The 20,104-nt window shown below is 51.8% G+C and overlaps 1 protein-coding gene across 5 annotated transcripts in view; it reads left to right on the top strand.

Moving 5' to 3' along the window:
- Nucleotides 1-16,741, top strand: part of HM13 (histocompatibility minor 13) — a 55,274-nt gene extending 38,533 nt beyond the window's left edge. Inside the window, exons 8-13 of one of the 5 annotated variants that reach the window (XR_010138791.1) lie at nucleotides 1,843-1,926; nucleotides 6,763-6,799; nucleotides 8,774-8,876; nucleotides 13,400-13,485; nucleotides 14,955-15,154; nucleotides 15,266-15,442. Coding sequence is in view for 4 of the 5 variants with exons in the window: in XM_054541763.2 (XP_054397738.1) it covers nucleotides 1,843-1,926; nucleotides 6,763-6,799; nucleotides 8,774-8,876; nucleotides 13,400-13,485; nucleotides 15,266-15,412; nucleotides 16,303-16,402 (557 nt within the window). In the remaining variant the exon portion in view is untranslated. Of the gene's footprint in view, nucleotides 1-1,842; nucleotides 1,927-6,762; nucleotides 6,800-8,773; nucleotides 8,877-11,557; nucleotides 12,039-13,399; nucleotides 13,486-14,954; nucleotides 15,155-15,265; nucleotides 15,443-16,302 lie in introns of those variants that run through there. The other 4 variants (XM_024238642.3, XM_054541763.2, XM_002830180.5 and 1 more) reach the window with 4 other exon arrangements.
- Nucleotides 16,742-20,104: the final 3,363 nt, after the last annotated feature.

A 20,104-nucleotide genomic window follows, 5' to 3' on the forward strand; every position in this document is an offset into this window, starting at 1 on the left:
TTGCAGTGAGCCAAGATCACACCACTGCACTCCAGCCTGGGTGACAGAGTAAGACTCCGTCTCAAATATATATGTATATATGTATAAAGAAATAAAAATTAAATGGCCAGGCATGGTGGCTTACGCCTGTAATCCCAGCACTTTGGGAGGCTGAGGTGGGCAGATCACGAGGTCAGGAATTTGAGACCAGCCTGACCAACATGATGAAACCCTGTCTCTACTAAAAATACAAAAATTAGCCGGGCGTGGTGGCGCATGCCTGTAATTTCAGCTACTCAGGGGGCTGAGGCAGGAGAATCACTTGAACCCGGGAGGCAGAGGTTGCAGTGAGCCGAAATCGCGCCACTGCACTCCAGCCTGGGTGACAGAGCGAGACTCCATCTCAAAAAAAAAAAAAAAAAATGTTGGCCAGAGCTGACCCCCCTACCTGCAAGTAAGGAATTCAAGGAACAGGATTTTCCTGATTGGCGTAGTCTTGCACCACACTTATCACCTGGGAAGGTTGCCTCACACAAAACTAGGACTGGATTAGTAAAGAAGGCATGAGGTAGCAGTTAACAGTGTGTACAAATCATCTAATCTTCACTACCACCGTGAGGGGTCAGTTCTGTTGTCTACCCATTTCACAGGTGACAAAACTAAGGCAGGTAAGTAACCTGTGCGGAGCACAGAACTAGGACTCAGACCTACAGACCCACAAGTCAGCCTCTAAGGCCCACTTATAACTGCTCTTCTGCTTGCAAGGTCCTATGGATGAAATCCAGTTATAACCTCCTTTTGCTGTAACTAGACACAGAGGGAGGCGTTTCTCCCTAATCTGTATTTATCCAAACAAGCTGTCCAGCAAGATTTCTGAGTGAGGGGCTTTAAGGAAGCAATCTGCGGGTGTGTGGCCTTTTCTCCCTCAGCAAATACAGAAGGAGCTTATAGCCCAGGCTCACCCTGCTTCAGAACAAGGGCCAACATCTGTCCATACCCCTGTTATAGTGAGATGGGAAACCTTGTAGATGTTGGCACTGTGTGGCTCTTTTCTTTTATATACTGGGCTTTAGGGTCAATCCCATTTAACCAAAGGGTTCAATAGCTATAAAAAGGCATTGAAATTGTATGGTTATTTGAGTTATAGCTCAGTAAAGGCATTAAACCTTCAGCCTAGGTGACCCTATTCCTCCCCACTGTAACAAGCTGTGACTCCAGATGGAGACATTGCCCTGCATCCTCTTACCTCCTCATCCCCCACGTCCCACCCAGAAACAAATGTGTGAGTTTCATACAACAAGAATGGGGGGTTAGGAGTCAAAGTAAGCTGGGAATACAAAAATGGGGCAGGTGCCTATAATCCCAGCTACTCAGGAGGCAGGAGAATCACTTGAGCCTAGGAGACAGAGGTTGGAGTGAGCCAAGATCGTTCCATTGCACTCCCAATTGCAGTCCTCATTGCCCTGGGCAATAGAGCAAGCCCCTGTCTCAAAAAAAAAAAAATACAAAGTAGGCCAGGAGCAGTGGCTCACGCCTGTAACCCCAGCACTTTGGGAGGTTGAGGCGGGCGGATCACGAGGTCAGGAGATCAAGACCATCCTGGCTAACACGGTGAAACCCCGTCTCTACTAAAAATACAAAAAATTAGCTGGGTGCGGTGGTGGGCGCCTGTAGTTCCAGCTACTTGGGAGGCTGAAGCAGGAGAATGGCATGAACCCAGGAGATGGAGCTTGCAGTGAGCCGAGATTGCGCCACTGCACTCCAGCCTGGGTGACAGTGCGAGACTCCATCTCAAAAAAAAAAAAAAAAAAAAAAGTAAACTCGGCTCCAGCTGACTCCTCACATCCCCGCCTCCCCCTTCAGTGGTGTTTCCCCAGGATCTGCTGGAGAAAGGCCTCGAAGCAAACAACTTTGCCATGCTGGGACTTGGAGATGTCGTCATTCCAGGTGAGCCTGCTGGGGTGGGGGCCATGTGAAAGGGGTGGAGAGGGTATTCCCTGGAGCAAGGGGATTACTGCTAAACAGACAGGCTTACCAGCTGAGAAAGAGAAGGTAAGGCTGGATCAGGCCAGGGATTGGTGAAGGTTTCCCCCTTAACATCCATTTATGGAGTGCCAGTCGGGTGCCATGCCCCAGGCTGGGTCCTGGTCAGGTGTCAGTGAAAAGACTGTCTTCACAGAGCCTCTGGTCTAGGTGAGCAGATGTTGCTCAAGAACTACAAAAGTAAAAGTAAAAGTCTAATGACAGATTGAGGTACATTCTGAAAAAGCACATTTCATGACAATCTTAACAGACTGGACCCCTGTCACACACACCCACACATACACATACCCCTTCCCAGCGTCTGCAAGCATCACAGATGTACCAGAATTGCCATAGCCCCCTTGCTCCTCCTCCCTGTGCCAAGACGTCTCCAGGGAGAACACACACGTGGGCTCTTGTGTCTGCACTCTCAGCAGAGGAGCATGTGCACGCACACCTGCTTGTCTGCAGAAGCTGGCCTTTGAGCCCCTGGATCTGCGTGTGGGTTCTAGTCAGTGTGTCTGTGGGTATGGACACAGGGGCCCTGTCCACAATCCAAGCAGAAGAGCACATCCTGCGCAACCACAGCCTGGCCTCACCTTGGGGCAGGAGCAGCTCAAACTACCAGTCAAGAAAGAGACTAATGGCAAAGCTGAGCTGCTGAAGTGGCTGAGGCTCGGGTGTTCTGTGTCTGCCGATCTGGGCCCAGTAGTAGGGGCAGTGAACCCAAGGGACATACTTGTCTTCCTAGCCTCAGAGTGAGAGGGTTAGAAGCTTGCTTAAAAGAAGGTTTTAGCTGGGCACAGTGGCTCACACCTGTAATTCCAACACTTTGGGAGGCTGAGTGGGGAGGCTTGCTTGATGCCAGGAGTTCAAGACCAGTCTGGACAACATAGCAAGACCTCATCTCTACAAAAAAAAAAAAAAAAAAAAAATTAGCCAGTCGTGGTGGCTCATGCCTGTAGTCCCAGCTACTCTGGAGGCTGGGGTAGGAGGATCGTTTGAGCCCAGGAGTTCAAGGCTGCAGTGAGCTATGATTGTGCCACTGCACTTCAGCCTGGGTGACAGAGTGAGACCCTGTCTCTTAAAGAAGGAGGTCTGGCCTGGGCAAATTGTGAGACCATGTGTGTGTATATATATGTATATACACAGATAGATAGATAGATAGATAGATATATGTGCGAGACCATATATATATATATACGTATATATATATAATTATTATTTCTCTTTTTTTTTTTTGAGACGGAGTTTCGCTCTTGCCCAGGCTGGAGTGCAATAACGCGATCTCGGCGATCTCGGCTCACTGCAACCTCTGCCTCCCTGGTTCAAGCGATTCTCGATTCTCCTGCCTCAGCCTCCCAAGTAGCTGGGATTATAGGCATAAACCACCACGCCCGGCTAATTTTGTATATTTAGTAGAGATGGGGTTTCTTCATGTTGGTCAGGCTGGTCTCAAACTCCCGACCTCAGGTGATCCGCCTACCTCGGCCCCCACAAAGTGCTGAGATTACAGGCATGAGCCACCACGCCTGGCTGACCCCATCTATATTTTTTAAAAAGGAGGAATTATTTTAAAGCAGCAGATTAAAGGCTGACTTTCTTTCCAGGGTAGGATATTATAGCAATTCTGATCACCTAGGGTGATACAGGCACTTCTGTTTGTGACAGTTGCATTTTGTGACACATGGAGGTGAAACAGAGGCTTTCCCTGTTTTAACAATGAGGAAACTGAAGCTCAGAAGTAAAGGGAATGATACAAATTCACGCACTAGTAAGCAATAGGGCCAGGACTCAGACCAGCACTGTCCAACTGCAAAAAAGGCTACGCTGTCAGAACTGCTCCTCACAACAGCTACCATTTATCAAGCACCCATTGTGTACCAAGAATGGTGCCAGGTGGCCGGGCGCAGTGGCTCAAGCCTGTAATCCCAGCACTTTGGGAGGCCGAGGCGGGCGGATCATGAGGTCAGGAGATCGAGACCATCCTGGCTAACACGGTGAAACCCCGTCTCTACTAAAAATACAAAAATTAGTCAGGCGTAGTGGCAGGCGCATGTAGTCCCAGCTACTCGGGAGGCTGAGGCGGGAGAATGGCATGAACCCGGGAGGCGGAGCTTGCAGTGAGCCAAGATTGCACCACTGCACTCCAGCCTGGGCCACACAGCCAGACTCCGTCTCAAAAAAAAAGAATGGTGCTAGGTACTTTTTATATGTTATCTTTACTTCTCCCAGCAGTCCAGTGAGATAGAGGGCATTTCCATTTTACAGATAAGGAAACTGAGGTTTGACTTGCCTGAGGCCATGAGGGTGTGGGCTTGCACCCATGCGTCTTCATAATTTGCAGTGCTGTGAGGCAGGGAGACTTGCTTCCCCAGTAGAAGGCATCTCCGTCAGACAAAAGAAATGGAGTCCTGTAAAGCATCTGGCTCACTCTCAAGGGCACAGTCTGTCAGGCCCCCACACAAACTTCCCCTGTGTCCTTGTCATAAGTTCCGGGCTTGAGACAGGCACAGGACATCTCGGCATATCTGTCCTTTCCCCACCCTCTATATATCCCCAGTAGTCCCGCAATCACAATAAATGTAAGTTGATCACAGTGGAGCGTTGTTTGGAAGGCCAGATGCACTTTAGGAGTGAAAATCCCTGGCAGAGCTCTGACCCCTGAATTAGTTGGAGAACACTTGTAGAAATCAGCTGCCAGGGGGCACTGAGTTCCCAGATTGATTCCAGAATAACTGCAGTTGTCTGCTCTCTCCCCAACCAACTCCCTACTCCTACAGAGTATTCATTGAGAAGTAATTCATTTCCCTCTTTAAAATTAATCACATGTTGACAAGCAGTGCTTCTTTTTTTTCTTTTTTTTTTTTGAGATGGAGTTTTGCTCTTGTTGCCCAGGCAGTGCAATGGCGCAATCTAAGCTCACTGCAACCTCCACCTCCCGGGTTCAAGTGATTCTCCTGCCTCAGCCTCCCAAGTAGCTGGGATTACAGGCATGTGCCACCAAGCTCGGCTAATTTTGTGTTTTTAGTAGAGACGGGGTTTTACCATTTTAGTCAGGCTGGTCTTGAACTCCTGACCTCAGGTGATCTGCCTGCCTCGGCCTCCCAAAGTGCTGGGATTGCAGGCGTGAGCCACCGCGCCCGGCCAGGCAGTGCTTCTTATCAGCACCTTCCTTCAAGTAAATGAGACTCAGAGCCCAGAGCCCAGTAAGGGAGGCGACACACAGGGTGTGTGTATAGCACAGGGACAGAACTGGTTGGCTGTGTTTTGGGGATGCTTAGGCTTCCGGGATGTCTCTTTCTTTTTTTTTTTTTTCTTTTTTAGCAGAACCATTGCTTACAATTGGCTCGGTTTTCAAGTTTTAGAGTGCGGTGGGTGGACCGAGGTAACCCTCTCCTGTGCTCCTGTGAAGCCTTCAAATGGCCCACTGCTTGCCCCTCCTCCTCCCCCCTCCAGCCACGCAGCTGCCACAGGGGCCTTTTTCAAAATCTGTTTAGGTTGTTCTGCTCAGAACTCCTCCAGTGCGTCTCTTCACTCAGGATAAAGACCCAACTCCTCCCCATGGTCCTCGGGGGCCCTGCAGGGCTGGTCTATCTCCTCATCTCCTGCCAGTGGGCAAGCTGCCTTAGTGGCCCCTCAGTCCCTGCCACATCTCCTGAGCACTCTTTCTCCAGGACCTTTGCACATGCTGTTCTCTCCTCCTGGCATGTGGCATTTCCAAGAAGCCTTCCTTCTTTCCCCTCCTTCACCCCTGCCCAGCCTAGGTCTCATCCTGTTACACCTTCTCACAACATGGGAAGCACAATTCTCCTGCCTCAGTCTCCCAAGTAGCTAGAATTGCAGGCGTGCACCACCATGCCTGGCTCATTTTGGGATTTTTTGTTTTTTGTTTTTTGAGACGGAGTCTTGCTCTGTCGTCCAGGCTGGAGTGCAGTGGTGATCTCAGCTCACTGCAACCTCCACCTCCTGGGTTCAAGCGATTCTCCTGCCTCAGCCTCCCGAGTAGCTGGGACTACAGGTGCCTGCCACCACGTCTGGCTAATTTTTGCTTTTGTGTTTTGTTGTTGTTTTGTTTTGTTTTTTTGAGACAGAGTTTTGCTGTGTCACCAGGCTGGAATGCAGTGGCGCGATCTCGGCTCACTGCAACCTCCACTTCCTGGGTTCAAGCGATTCTTGTGCCTCAGCCTCCCGAGTAGCTGGGACTACAGGCGCATGCCACTATGTCTGGCTAATTTTTGTATTTTTAGTAGAGACGAGGTTTCGCCATGTTGGCCAGGATGGTCTCGAACTCCTGACCTCGTGATCCACCCACCTCTGCCTTCCAAAGTGGAAGCACTCTTTAACAGTTACAATCTCACAGTGATTTCCGTGACTATTTGAGGTATGTCATAGTGTGGCTACCCTGTCCTCCTGTCTGAGCTCTGTGGGAGCAGCGATTTTGCCTACTCCTGCATTTCCCATAGCGCCTGGTACACAGGCACTTGATAAGCATTTGGGCAGACACAGTGTGACATAGTATGATGCGGTGAGGTGCTGGGTCATTGTAGTCCCAGGCCAAAGCAAAATCCTGGGCCCCTCTCATTGTTCTAGGTAGAGAAATGTGACTTTCTGCTGGCACTTGAGAGTATTGGCCACACCCTTGGTCTCCAATGATGGCTCCAAGATGGAATACCAGGTTGGGGACCAGGACCCAGTCTCCTGTTAGTTCACTGCCCTGCTGCTTCCCTGCCACTCTCTAACCCCAGCTTTCTCCCACAGGGATCTTCATTGCCTTGCTGCTGCGCTTTGACATCAGGTGAGTGAGTGAGGGCCTGCCCCAGCATGGGCTTCTCCAGGGATTCTCCAGTGGCCTTCAGGAGCTCAGAGAAGGTACCTCAGGAGACCAGACCCTCCATCCCCACAGCAGCCAGAGCAATTCTGATTTTATCTGCATTTTGCATCTTGAAGTTAAGTGTTTGAAGAGCTTGTGGTCAAAAAATTGTTTTAAGAATCACAGGCCAAGAGATTTAAACCCACAAGGGCCTGGTGGTACTCACAGTGCTTTCTCATTGTGTGACCTTGACAAGTGGCCTGACCTTCCTGAGCCTCTGGTTTCTCATCTTGAGTTAATAAAAAGAGTTCTTACCATGAAAATCTGGAGAGAGTGCTGAGCACATACTGACCTCAGTAGCTCTTGGTTGAATCCTGGTTGCAGTCATCGTCATCATCTTTTATCAGCCTAGGGTCAGGTCACCATGTCTCAGCTGCTCTAGCTGTTCCCTGCCCTCTCTTTACTCAGACATTTTTCAGTCTGTTGTAGACAGCACGAGGGGGAGAAGGTGGGCAACTTAGGTCAGCATTTAAAACACAGGAAAAGTCTTGACCGAGTTAATGCACCTGTGCAACGGGACTTGCCGTCAGCAGGGGGCGCCAGCAACAGCTCCATTTTATGCTCCGTCATCCCTGTGAGGGCTGGCGGTGTTGCACTTAACTTGGAGGTGGTTTGTGAACTTCTCTTGATTTCCTCATGCCTGATAGTTGCAAAAGCAGCAATAACAGTGACAGTGGTAATGAGAAACTTACTACCAGCATCATGGAAATCCAGTGTCCATGTGAAACTTAGGTTTTTCCCACTCACATACACCTGGGTTATTTGTGTAGTGCCACTTCGAACCTTAGGAGCATATGGGCTCACAGTCACCTTTGGAAGAAACCTGACCAGTCTGTAAGTAGAGGGATGTCTGTGCCAGCAGTCTCTACTCGTGGCTGTTCAGAGGTAATACAAAGTGAAACCCATAAGAAGCCCCCAGGCTATTTGCTAGAGACAGATTCAACTGCCAGCACCCTCAGAGACAGAGTCTCATTTCTAGCCTGGGCTTACAGCATAAGCAGCTCCTCAGCTGATTCCAGAATCAGTGCAACATTCCCAAAGGGAGTCACTTGTACCCCAGTTCTCACGATAGGCGAGTTCTCAATGTACTTGCAGCTGAAGGCTTAGAAGCACCCAGGACAAGGAGAGAAGGGGGTCAGAAGCACTCATTCATTCCACAAATGTTAATTGAGTCCATAGTACTGGCTGGGCACATCCCAGGTGCTGGGGACATGCAGAGGTTATGGAGCTGGCATTGGAGAGGGAAGTCACGTAATGGCAATGCCGGGCTGTATATGATTCATCTGTTCTGAAGCTGATCTTGGATGAATCACCTCCAGGAAGCCACTGGCATTTATTCATGCAGCCAGCATCTAGTTAGTACCACAAATAGGCTACTGAACTATTATGTCCACTGCACTTAAAAGTAGTAACTTACCTTTGCAGTTTCTGTATCTGTGTTTCTCAAAGCATGATCCAACGGTATGAGATTCACCACAGATGTTTTTTTCAAAATGCAGATTCCTGGGCCCTGCTCTAGAGCTATTAGATCAGACTCCCTGGGGGTGGGACCTAGAATCATGCATTTTTTCACAAGCTTTCCAGATGATTTTTATGCTGCCTAAAGTCTTACAGCCACTGTTATAAGTTGCAGCATTTGATAATCATAACTACCAAGGAGATGAGCTCATTTTCCCATTTTGCAGATGAGTAAACTGAGGCTAAGAGAAGGAAAGCAACTTGTCCAGAGACACATAGCTGGGGGCAGTATCAGCGTGCACACCCACCTCCAGACTCCCAGCCCAGAGTTCAGTCACCCCCCACAACCTCTAGGGTCTTCCCCAGCTCCCTCAGAAGGGGTGTTACTACTCCAGTCCCTATATGTAACCTTCCTCCTCTTTCTTCACACCTTCCCTGAAGCTTGAAGAAGAATACCCACACCTACTTCTACACCAGCTTTGCAGCCTACATCTTTGGCCTGGGCCTTACCATCTTCATCATGCACATCTTCAAGCATGCTCAGGTGAGCAGGATGGTATTAGAGTGTCAGGAACGCCTCACTGCAAATAGAGGGACTTACAGAGGATTTATTTGTAAATGCAAGCAGTCCAGAGATAGGCACTCCCCACTGGTGTTGGAGCAGGCATGTCTGTGATTCTCTTGGCCTTCCATTTGTGATTGCAAGATGGCTGCCACTGCTCTAGGCAGCATGGGTACATTAGAGGCAAGAAGGAGGGAAAAGCCTAACAGCCATGCCTGCTGCCTTCATCAGGAAGGCAGGAACTTTCCCAGAACCCTCTCAGCATCTCATGGGCCAGATTGGGGTCCTAAAGCCACCCTGGCTACAGGAGAGTCCAGGAAAGAGGATTTGGCTTCTCAGCCTTGATAGTGGGAACCAGGCAGAGAAGAACAGGATTGGGGCCGGGCGCGGTGGCTCACACCTGTAATCCCAGCACTTCGGGAGGCCGAGGTGGGTGGATCACGAGGTCAGGAGATTGAGACCATCCTGGCTAACGGTGAAACCCCGTCTCTACTAAAAATACAAAAAATTAGCCAGGCATGGTGGCGGGCGCCTGTAGTCCCAGCTACTCTGGAGGCTGAGGCAGGAGAATGGTGTGAACCTGGGAGACGGAGCTGGCAGTGAGCCAAGATCGCACCACTGCACTTAGCCTGGGCGACAGAGCAAGACTCCGTCTCAAAAAAAAAAAAGAACAGGATTCGAGTGGGTGTTGGGTATTGGGGCGTCCCTCCCCCTACTCCCAAGTAGCCCAGGCTCTGCCTCCTTTTCCCACCAAGATGAGGATGGAGTACTGAGCCGCCACAGAATGAAGCAACATAGCACAAGGACTGGGAGCCCTCAGTGTGGCCTGGAGAGGGGACGATTCAGGGGAAAGTGAGCAGACAGGATTGCCCTACTCTCTACTGGAAATAATCAGAGCTCCTGTTTGTTAAGCACTTCCACGTGCCAGGCTCTGCACTCATGAGGATCCTTGTGAACAGGTGGGGAAACTGGAGTTCAGGTGCCACACTGCAAGTATGTGGTAAAGCCAGGATTCAAACCTGGGTCAGCATGGAGACCACACCCAGGCTCTCAAGCCCCGGCCATGGGAAAGGCAGCATGGAACAGGGGCTAAGGGAGCCCTGTTGTGAATCCCAGCACCACCCAGTAACCATGGAACTCTGGGCTTGCTGCTTCTGTCCCCTTTCCCCTTCCCCAGGGCCCAAATACAGATGAGCCATCTTTGAATTAATCACAAAAGCTGGGGTTTTTTTAATCACTTCGTGCCAGGCACTGTGCTAAACTCTTTTGCTAATAACTCATTTAGTCCTAGTACAGTATTATTTTATAGAAGGTCAAAAGGCCCCTAGCCCATAATTAGAAAAACCAAGAACAACCATTGTGGAACCGCCTCTCACTTCTGCTCAAGGGCTTCAATGGCGTGTAAGCTGAGAGTAACATGCATATGGCAAGGGTCGCAGAGAGTGACTGGACCTGATTTGGAGGACTAGTTAAGAGGCCTTTTGGAGGTCTCTGCAGCTCTCAGCCCCTTATTGGAGTCCAAGCCCAGAGCCAATTTCCCCAGTGGCCACAAGGTGGCAACCTCACCCTCTGCCTGGCTGGACTGAGAAGAGGCTCCCATTCAGAGCTCTGGCACACAGGAGTCCTCTCCTTTATCGGGAAACTGCAGCGCTGAGAGAACGCGAACACTATGTCAGGCTGGGCCCTGGGTGGCGATCTGGACTCCAGACTAATGAACTCCTGAACCCTGGCCCAAGGCCTGTGTTACTCCCCAGCAGCAGCCCAGCCCTTCTCCCCAGTCATCTAAGTGGGCACCTCTCTGAAAATCTTTCTTGGAAAGGGGGTCCAGGACATGAGGGGACCCTGTCCCATGGGGTCCCCAGCTCTTCAACACATAGGTAGTCCCAGTGCTAGCATTGCTTTAGGTAAGGGTCACCTCTGCCTTTGTGCAGTGGTGTGATCTCAGCTCATTGGAGCTCCGCCTCCTGGGCTCAAGCAATTCTCCTGCCTCAGCCTCCCAAGTAGCTGGGATTACAGGCGCGCACCACCAGGCCCAGCTGATTTTTATATTTTTAGTAGAGACGGGGTTTCACCATGTTGGCCAGTCTGGTTTCAAACTCCTGACCTCAACTGACCTGCCCACCTCAGCCTTCCAAAGTGCTGGGATTACATTCGTGAGCCACCACACCCATCCTACTTAGGGACTGTTAGATTCAATAATTTAATATACATAAAGCAGTATTGATCACAGCCCACCTATGGCAGATGGCAAGAAATAAGTCTGAATGTTAGGATCAAGGGCATGTGGGAAAGACTTATTTGTTCTCTGGCCAAGGGCTGGCTTTACATTAAGAATGAAGTCTCCGGCCAGGTGTGGTGGCTCACACCTGTAATCCGAGCACTTTGGGAGGCCAAGGTGGGTGGATCACATGAGGTCGGGAGTTTGAGACCAGCCTGACCTACATGGAGAAACCCCATCTCTACTAAAAACACAAAATTAGCCGGGCTTGGTGGAGCATGCCTGTAACCCCAGCTAGTCAGGAGGCTGAGGCAGGAGAATCGCTTGAACTGAGAGGTGGAGGTTGCAGTAGGCCAAGATTGCACCACTGCACTCCAGCCTGGGCAACAAGAAGGAAACTCTGTCTCAGAAAAAAAAAAGAACGAAGTTTCCTCACCCTCTCCAGGACAATCTCTTCACTTCATGAGCACCCATGAAGAAGCACCATGAAGGAGCCATTCACTGAGTATTTACCAGGCCCTCTTCAGCATGCAGGGCACACTGCGGTGAGCAAGACAGCTGTGGGCCCGCCCTCACTGAACTTACCACCTATGGGGATGTTCCATTACAAATTGCTGGGGAGGCCAGGCACGATGGCTCACACCTGTAATCCCAGCACTTTCGGAGGCAAAAGCAGGTGGATCACTTGAGCTCAGGAGTTCAAGACCAGCCTGGGGAAAATGGTGACAACCAGTCTCTACAAAAAATACAAAAATTAGCCAGGCGTGGAGGCGCACACCTGTAGGCCCAGCAACTTGTAGGACTGAGGTGAGAGGATCACTTGAGCCCAGAAGGTCAAGGCTACAGTGAGCCATGTTCATATCACTGCACTTTCGTCTGGGAGACAAAGTGAGACCCTGTCTCAAAAAAAAAAAAAAAATTGCTGAGGAATGCTGTGAGGGAAATTAGAGGGACTTACAGAGCATGTAGCAAAGGACCTGACTCCATGTGAAAGAACTCAAGTGCACCAGCCTGGCCAACATGGTGAAACCCCATCTCTACTGAAAAATACAAATACTAGCTGGGCATAGTGGCGCAAATCCCAGATACTCGGGAGGCTGTGGTGGCAGGCACCTGTAGTCCCAGCTACTCCAGAGGCTGAGGCAGGAGAATGGTGTGAACCTGGGAGGCAGAGCTTGCAGTTAGCCGAGATCACACCACTGCACTCCAGCCTGGGCGACAGAGCCAGACTCCGTCTCAAAAAAAAAAAAAAAGAAAAAAGAAACTCTGGGCTGGGCGTGGTGCCTCAGGCCAATAATCCCAGCACTTTGGGAGGCTGAGGCAGGCGGATCATCTGAGGTCAGGAGTTCGAGACCACCATGGCGAACGTGGTGAAACCCCATCTCTAGTAAAAATAGAAAAATGAGCCGGGCGTGGTGGCGGGCACCTGTAGTCCCAGCTCCTCAGGAGGCTGAAGCAGGAGAATCGCTTGAACCCAGGAGGCGGAGGTTGCAGTGAGCCAAAATTGCGCCGTTGCACTGCAGCCTGGGCAACAAGAATGAGAGACTCTGTCTCCAAAAAAAAAAAAAAAAAAAAAGATTTGGGTCTCTGAGTCCTGGGCTATTTTCCCTCTCCTTGTGAAGCATTGGTCTTCCTCCTCTGCAAAAGGATAACCATCATGGGATGTGGCAGTGGGCTGACTTCCTGGGAAGGCTAAGCTCAGTGCCTGCACAGTAGATGTTCATGAACGGGGTCTTAGTATAACCGTCCTTTTTTCCAAACCCAGCTTTACCAGGAGTCTCAGCACAGACATGCCAAATTGCTTGGATGTAAATCCTGGGGGAGCCAGTGACCAGCTAGGTCACCTTAATACAGGCTGCAACAAGTAGTCATTACATAGCAGCTGTGGCGTCATCATCACTATAGTAGCATCTCCTGGAGCATTTGCTAAAATGCAGGTGTGTGAGCCCCAGACCTCAGGAAGCAGAGTCTCTGGGAATAGGACCAAACCAGGAAGTTGCCTTTTGAACCTGGTGACCCAGGTGATTCAGATGCTGCCAGCCAAACCCCTGGGAACTCTTGAAGCCCTGCCTGCTTGAATTTCTTAGTTTTCTTACATTCCCTCTTGGGAGGAGCAACCCTTGTCTGGGAGTTAGGAGCCCTGGGTTCAGGCCCAGCCACTGACTTGCTATGGTCCTGGACCAGTCACTGTCCTTAAGTCCAGCCCAGGAGGGGTTTGGGGTGCTGGGCACGGCCCTGAGGCAGTGCCGTGCCCAGCATGGCTTCACCAGCCTGTGTCCTTTCATAGCCTGCCCTCCTATACCTGGTCCCCGCCTGCATCGGTTTTCCTGTCCTGGTGGCGCTGGCCAAGGGAGAAGTGACAGAGATGTTCAGGTAAGGCAGAGTGGGGGGCAGATGTCCTCATGGGCACCAGTGCGCCTGCTGGCAGTCAGTGGAACCTGCTGGGGGTTTCTTTACACCTCTCCAGGGGAACATTGTTCCCACCACCAGCCCCACCCCTTGCCTTTTTCACCAGTACATGGGTACCTGGCCTGTGGGCACCAGTGGGAACCTTCCACTGGGCCAGGAGTCGGGAGCGCAAGGCATCAGGGCCCTCTAGGCATCCCCCCATCCAAATGCTAGCCGGATCTTAAGAATAGCTGTTGTGGATTTTTCTCTGCCTACTGTCAGAAGCCCTAGGTGACTGTGCCCCCAGGTGACTTCAGGCATGTCTTCCCCTCCCATGGCCTCAGTTTTCACATGTGAGTAATAGAACAGGGGGCGTGTGGGATGCCCTGGTGTGGTAGAAAGTGCCCCGAGTAGAAGGCAGGTGTCAGTCCCTGTTCATTCGCCTCTGTGGCTTTAACCCACAGCTCACTGCTTTCTCTCTGTTTGTATCTCACACAGATACCCCTTCCCCAGGGCCATATCCACACCCAGCACACCCTGCACACAGCCCCACCCATACCCCAAGGCCTGCGTGACTCCAACAGGTGTCTGCCCCCAGCACTGCTGACCCTGCCTGCCAGGGACCTAGAAATAGCTGCCAGTTGCAATTAAAGCTGCCTACTCAGGTGCCTTCTGCCCAGTTCCACCTCCCTGGCCTCCAAGCTGTCCCTAGAGCGCCTGCCAGGGCCTTCTGTGCACCTGGCTCCCCGCAGGGGAGCCTGTGACTCACCCCTCCCCCGGACCTGCCTCTGCCCTCCCTGTCCTGCCTAGAATCCCCAGCCCCCAGCCTGCCTGCCCACATTGCCTCGCCCAGCAAAGCTCTGTGGTCTGAGGCAGGTGGGGGCTAGGGGTGAACTTGGGGACAGGTCTCAGGGAGCTTTGGGAGCAGGCATGGCACCCGATCCCTGAGCTTAGCACCCACCCCTCACCCTCCCTATGCCTCCCATCCAGCCCAGGTTTCCCTGCCCCTCCCCTTGGGGTAACCACCCAATGCTATTGTGCCCTCATCAGGCAAAGCTCTGAATACACAAAGCAGAGAGTGCCCCTGGCCTTTACCTGTGTGGTGCTAAATGTTCTGCCATACAGGTACCCTGCCCCCACTGTTTGCCCTCCACTCCCACCCTGGACGTTCTTAGATTGGGGTAAAAAGCAAATGATCTCTCTGTCTCTCTCTCCCTCCTTTCTCCCCATTTCTCTCCCAATTTTCCACCTTTTGTTTTACTTTTCCCTTTTATTTTCCTCCTTTTTTTTATTGATTTACTTATTTTTATATTGGTATCACATTCACATAGTTAAAAATTCCAGAGCTGTAACAGAGAGCACCCTCATGCTCCAGCTACCCCACAGAGGCCAGCAGTATTACACAGACATTCAGACACCTGTGCACTGACGTGTGTATACTTTTTCTTGCACAGATGGTGGCATTCTTGGAGCATTCTGCACCTTGGGTTTCTACGGTATTTCTTAGAGGTGTTTCCACAGCAGCACATACACTTCTAGAGCATGCTTGTTCTTTTGCACAGCGGCCTGATGTGCCTTTGCTTAGGTGCATCTTTTCTTTTTTCATTCTCCAAATATCAACTTCTTTCCATAAAATCTGGAAGTGCAAAAATAGGTAAAAACAAGACGGTTCTGCTCTCCGCTCCTTGGAAAGGAAGTCTCTGTCCTCCCTTAGTCTTTCCCTATCCATCTCTTTTTTTCTGTCTCTTCTCTGTCTCTCACACAGCTACGAGTCCTCGGCGGAAATCCTGCCTCATACCCCGAGGCTCACCCACTTCCCCACAGTCTCGGGCTCCCCAGCCAGCCTGGCCGACTCCATGCAGCAGAAGCTAGCTGGCCCTCGCCGCCGGCGCCCGCAGAATCCCAGCGCCATGTAATGCCCAGCGGGTGCCCACCTGCCCGCTTCCCCCTACTGCCCCGGGGCCCAAGGTAGGGCAGACACTGCAGCTCCAGTGCATAGGGCAGGGACCATTGCTAGGAGTAGGCTGCAAGAGCAGCTCCTCCACAACCACCGGGCAGTGGCTGCACTCAGCCATGGGGCTGGGAAGCAGGACAACCCCGAAGCTTCCTGCCCTCACCAGTAATGTGGGGCCCACATCATAGTGGATGGATATGGCCCTTGGCATGCAGTAGTAGATACTGTTACCATTCAAGGTGTATGTATAACCTTAGGCAAGTCACTTTCTTCATCTGTAAGTGGGCACATTCCTGCCTCACAGGGTTGATCTGGTGAGAAAAGATGTGTATTGTCTTTGGCATGAACTCAGTTGCTCGAAAAATGAAGCCCATAGAAGGAGCTAAGCCAGGGTGTCTGTCTTCAAAGCAGCACCTTGCCACTTGCCAGTACAGCAGGGCCCTCACCTCTGGGGTTGAGCTGTTTGATTCATGCCGTGTGCCCTGGGAGGCAGCCTATCTCCATCTCTTGTAGCTTTGTCATGGCCGCCCCTTTTTCCACGCTACAGCAGAAGGTTCAGGAAGCTTGAAGTCGGCCCACACAAGCCCAGGCCCAACCTCTCTTCCATTGGCTGCTGCCCTTGCTGCCTCCTGGTACCCCCGGGCTCAGAGAAAGCAGGGCAGCCTGCCTGAGGAGGGCATGCGGCAGGGCTGGGGCCAGGCGCTGTTAGGTGCTGGGCAGTAGACACAGGGCTGACGCTCCGCATGTGACCAGGCGCTTTCCTAGGATGGGGGTGGGGGAAGGGGACAACCAAGGTTCTGCTCACCCTCTCCTCTAAATGAATTTTTATTGTTTTGTTTTTTGGTCAGTTATGAGGAGTCAAATCCTAAGGATCCAGCGGCAGTGACAGAATCCAAAGAGGGAACAGAGGCATCAGCATCGAAGGGGCTGGAGAAGAAAGAGAAATGATGCGGCTGGTGCCCGAGCCTCTCAGGGCCAGACCAGACAGAATGGGGGCTGGGCCCACACAGGCGTGCACGGGCAGAGGGCACAGGAGGCCGAGGGCAGCTCCAGGACAGGGCAGGGGCAGCAGGATAACTCCAGCCAGGCCTCTGTGGCCTCTGTTTCCCTCTCCCTTTCTTGGCCCTCCTCTGCTCCTCCCCACACCCTGCAGGCAAAAGAAACCCCCAGCTTCCCCCCTCCCCGGGAGCCGGGTGGGAAAAGTGGCTGTGATTTTTAGATTTTGTATTGTGGACTGATTTTGCCTCACATTAAAAACTCATCCCATGGCCAGGGTGGGCCACTGTGCTCCTGGAAGGTTCTCTGTTTAAGCACCCAGTGTCTTGCCCTGGGTTTTCTAGGTCTCACCTGCCCACCCAAAATCTTTTCTGCAAGCCCCTTAAGGGTGCCCACCCCAGTGCCTGGCCAGCCCAGCACCCCTAAAACACCTTTTAGCCAGTAGAGGGGGCCCACGAGCCCTTCTCGCTCACCAGCTAGCACTTTTCTCACCACCTTCCTTGAAATACTTGGGGGCAGCAAGGGTGTTGGCAGATGAGAGTCTCCCACTCACCGTGGTGAGAGTGGTGGGGAGTACCCAGGGCTGACCTGACTCACAAGGGAAGCAGTAACTGTAGAACCTGCCAGCCTCCCTGGTCCCTGTGGCCATATGGCTTCGGCTAGTGAGGGCTCAGACTCTAGGTTGCCCTGAAGATCAAGGCTTTGTCTCTTCCATTCTGCCCATTCCTGGGTTTCTTCCCAAAATGACTACTGTGGGGCCAGTCATGGCACAAGGGCCAGGACCTCTAGAGGCTAGAGTGGGGAAGGACTGAGCCTAGTGATTCTTAGAGGCCTTCTGGGGCCTAAGAGCTGAAATCTCAGGGCCCGGGTTTCCCTAAAGTTTGCTGAAGACAGCAGCCCTGGCCAGCAGGAGACCGACCCCGCACCACCCTAAATCAGGCAAACTGGCCACAACCCTCATCCACCCACCTGGTATGAGGTCACCGAGTGGGGAAACAGACAGGAGCGGGTGGCCACTGGACTGACAGACCCAGGGCTCTCCCTTGCCCAAGCTTCAGGTTCAAAGGCTGAACATAACAGTGGCTTCCAGTTTGGAAGTGGCCAAAGGACAATCATGACCAGAAACTCAGGAGTATGATTGTAATACCCTCACTAGGTATTGACATGTACTAAGCACCTTGATAGAGGATTTCACTTCCTTCTGAGTCTTGGGCTGTATGTGCTATTATTAGCTCCACTGTGCAGATGAGGGAATTGAGGCAGCTTGCCCGTGGACATCGATTTGACCTTAGCCAAGCCAAACAATTCCAGGTTCCTACGGACCGCAGCTCCTCCCCAGACCTCTGGGAACAAGTCACTGTGGCTGGTGTGCTGGGCATCCCTGAGCCCCAGCCACCCAATTTTACTGGCTCCAGGGTTCTATAGGAAGGAAAAGGGGTAGAAAATTTCAAAAGGCTTCTTCCTTTCATGGAGGGGGGTTCCCTTTCAGGGGCTTCTGGAATCTCTACCCACTCCATCCAACTCTGAGGCCATGTGGTCCTGGAACAAGGCCCCTCCGAGGGCGGCAGATGGGGCAGGCAGCCCAGGCACACAGCATGGTTGGCTCTGCGGCCCAGGGCCCACAAAGGCCTTATTGAGTCACCACCAGCCCCCGGCAGAGGCTGAGGTGGCAGTGGCGCCGAGCGCCTGCCATCTAATGACTGTCCTGGCCCAGCCAGATGTTCCGCAGACCTCCGGAGCAGCGGACCAGGGCCCGCCCGGCCAGCCAGCACCGCAGAGGCCACTCTAATTCCAATTAACCAGCTTCAGCTGAGCAAACAGCGGGCAGTGGTGGCCCAGCCCGGGCGGTAGGCCTGGCCCGCAGAGCCTGAGAGTCTAGACTCCAGATGTGAACCGCCACCGCCCGAGTCCCATGGAAAAATGGCACCAGGCCGGGCAAGGATTGGGCCTGCATGCTGGGGAGGGGGTGTGAGTGGTTGGGCAGGGCCCTGAGTGGACTGGATGCCAGCCTCACTTGGTTTGGGGTGGATTATTAGGAAGCTGCTCTAGAACCCAAGTTCTACCCTGCTTTATTAGATTCTGTTTCTGTACCTCAGTCTCCCATGACTGCGATAGGAGAGAGGGTTCCAAGGGGGAAACCAGCCCTGCTGAGACCCCAGTGTGCACTTTGACTGTATTTCACATTTGACTAGCATTATGCTAGTGCAACTGACCCTTGAACAACACAGGGATTAGGGGCACCAACCCATCATGGTCGAAAATCTGTATAACTTTTGAGTCCCCCAAAACAACTAATAGCCTGCTGTTGACCAGAAGCCTTACCTGATAACATAAACAGTTAAAACATTTTGTATGTTATACGTACTACACTGTGTACCATAGAGTAAGCTAGAGAAAATGTAATTAAGAAAATCGTAAAAGCCGGGCACGGTGGCTCATGCCTGTAATCCCAGCATTTTGGGAGGTCACGATGGGCAGATCACGAGGTCAGGAGATCAAGACCATCCTGGCTAACACGGTGAAACCCTGTCTCTACTAAAAATACAAAAAATTAGCCGGGCGTGGTGGCAGGCACCTGTAGTCCCAGCTACTCGGGAGACTGAGGCAGGAGAATGGCCTGAACCCAGGAGGCAGAGCTTGCAGTAAGCCGAGAGAGGCAGGCGGATCACAAAGTCAGGAGTTCGAGACCAGCCTGGCCAATATGGTGAAACCCCGACTCTACTAAAAATAGAAAAATTAGCCCGGCGTGGTGGCAGGCGATTGTGGTCCCAGCTACTCAGGAGGCTGAGGCGGGAGAATCACTTGAACCCAAGAGGCAGGGGTTGCAGTGAGCCAAGATTGCACCATTGCACTCCAGCCTGGGGGACAGAGTGAGACTCCGTCCCAAAAAAAAAAAAAAAATTATTCAGTGAAAGTGGATCATCCTACATAAAGATCTTCAACGTGGTCTTTTTGTTGAGGAAGATGAGGGGGTTGGTCTTGCTGTCTCAGGGGTGGCAGAGGTAGAAAAAAAGTCCATGTATAAGTGCACCTGCACAATTCAAACCCGTGTTGTTCAAGTTTCAAATGTATCTTAGATTTACTTAATCGTTGTAACAACCCTTTGAGGTACCTACATCATTCTTACGATGGGGAAACTGAGGCAGAGACCGTAAGTAAGGCCCCAGGGGGCATGTGAACCCAGAGCGTCTGGCTTCCAAGACTCGTATTCACCGTGGTGCTGTTTGACATGATCAGGATGATGGATCCCTGGTTCCCTGTTTTGGGGGCAGCATTGGAGAAGGGGGTTTGGCAACCTCAGAGTCTGACAGCAGGGCTGGCTCCTGCAGTGTGAATGGAGCGGTCTTGTGCTCGACTGTGAAGGGGGGTTAGGACCTGCTTCCCAGGGTGGGTCCAGCTTTCTGAGGGAAAGCCTTCAGAGCCTCCATCAGGCCGGCACCAGGTACCAGTTAAGCACTAGGCAGGGAACAGAAGTGGTCAAACGCCGCTTGCCGCGACTTCAAACTGCTGAATAAATGGATAATGTCAAGCGCTATGGCTTAGGGCAGTAGTGCCTCCGGTTCCTACGATCGTGTCTGGGATCCCTGAAGAGCAAGGCAAGAGTCGGCCATCCAGGAGGTCAGAGTTCAGCTGTTCTTGCACAAGCAGGGAAGC

This window comes from Pongo abelii, chromosome 21 (genome assembly GCF_028885655.2).
Source record: "Pongo abelii isolate AG06213 chromosome 21, NHGRI_mPonAbe1-v2.0_pri, whole genome shotgun sequence".
NCBI lineage: Eukaryota > Metazoa > Chordata > Mammalia > Primates > Hominidae > Pongo > Pongo abelii.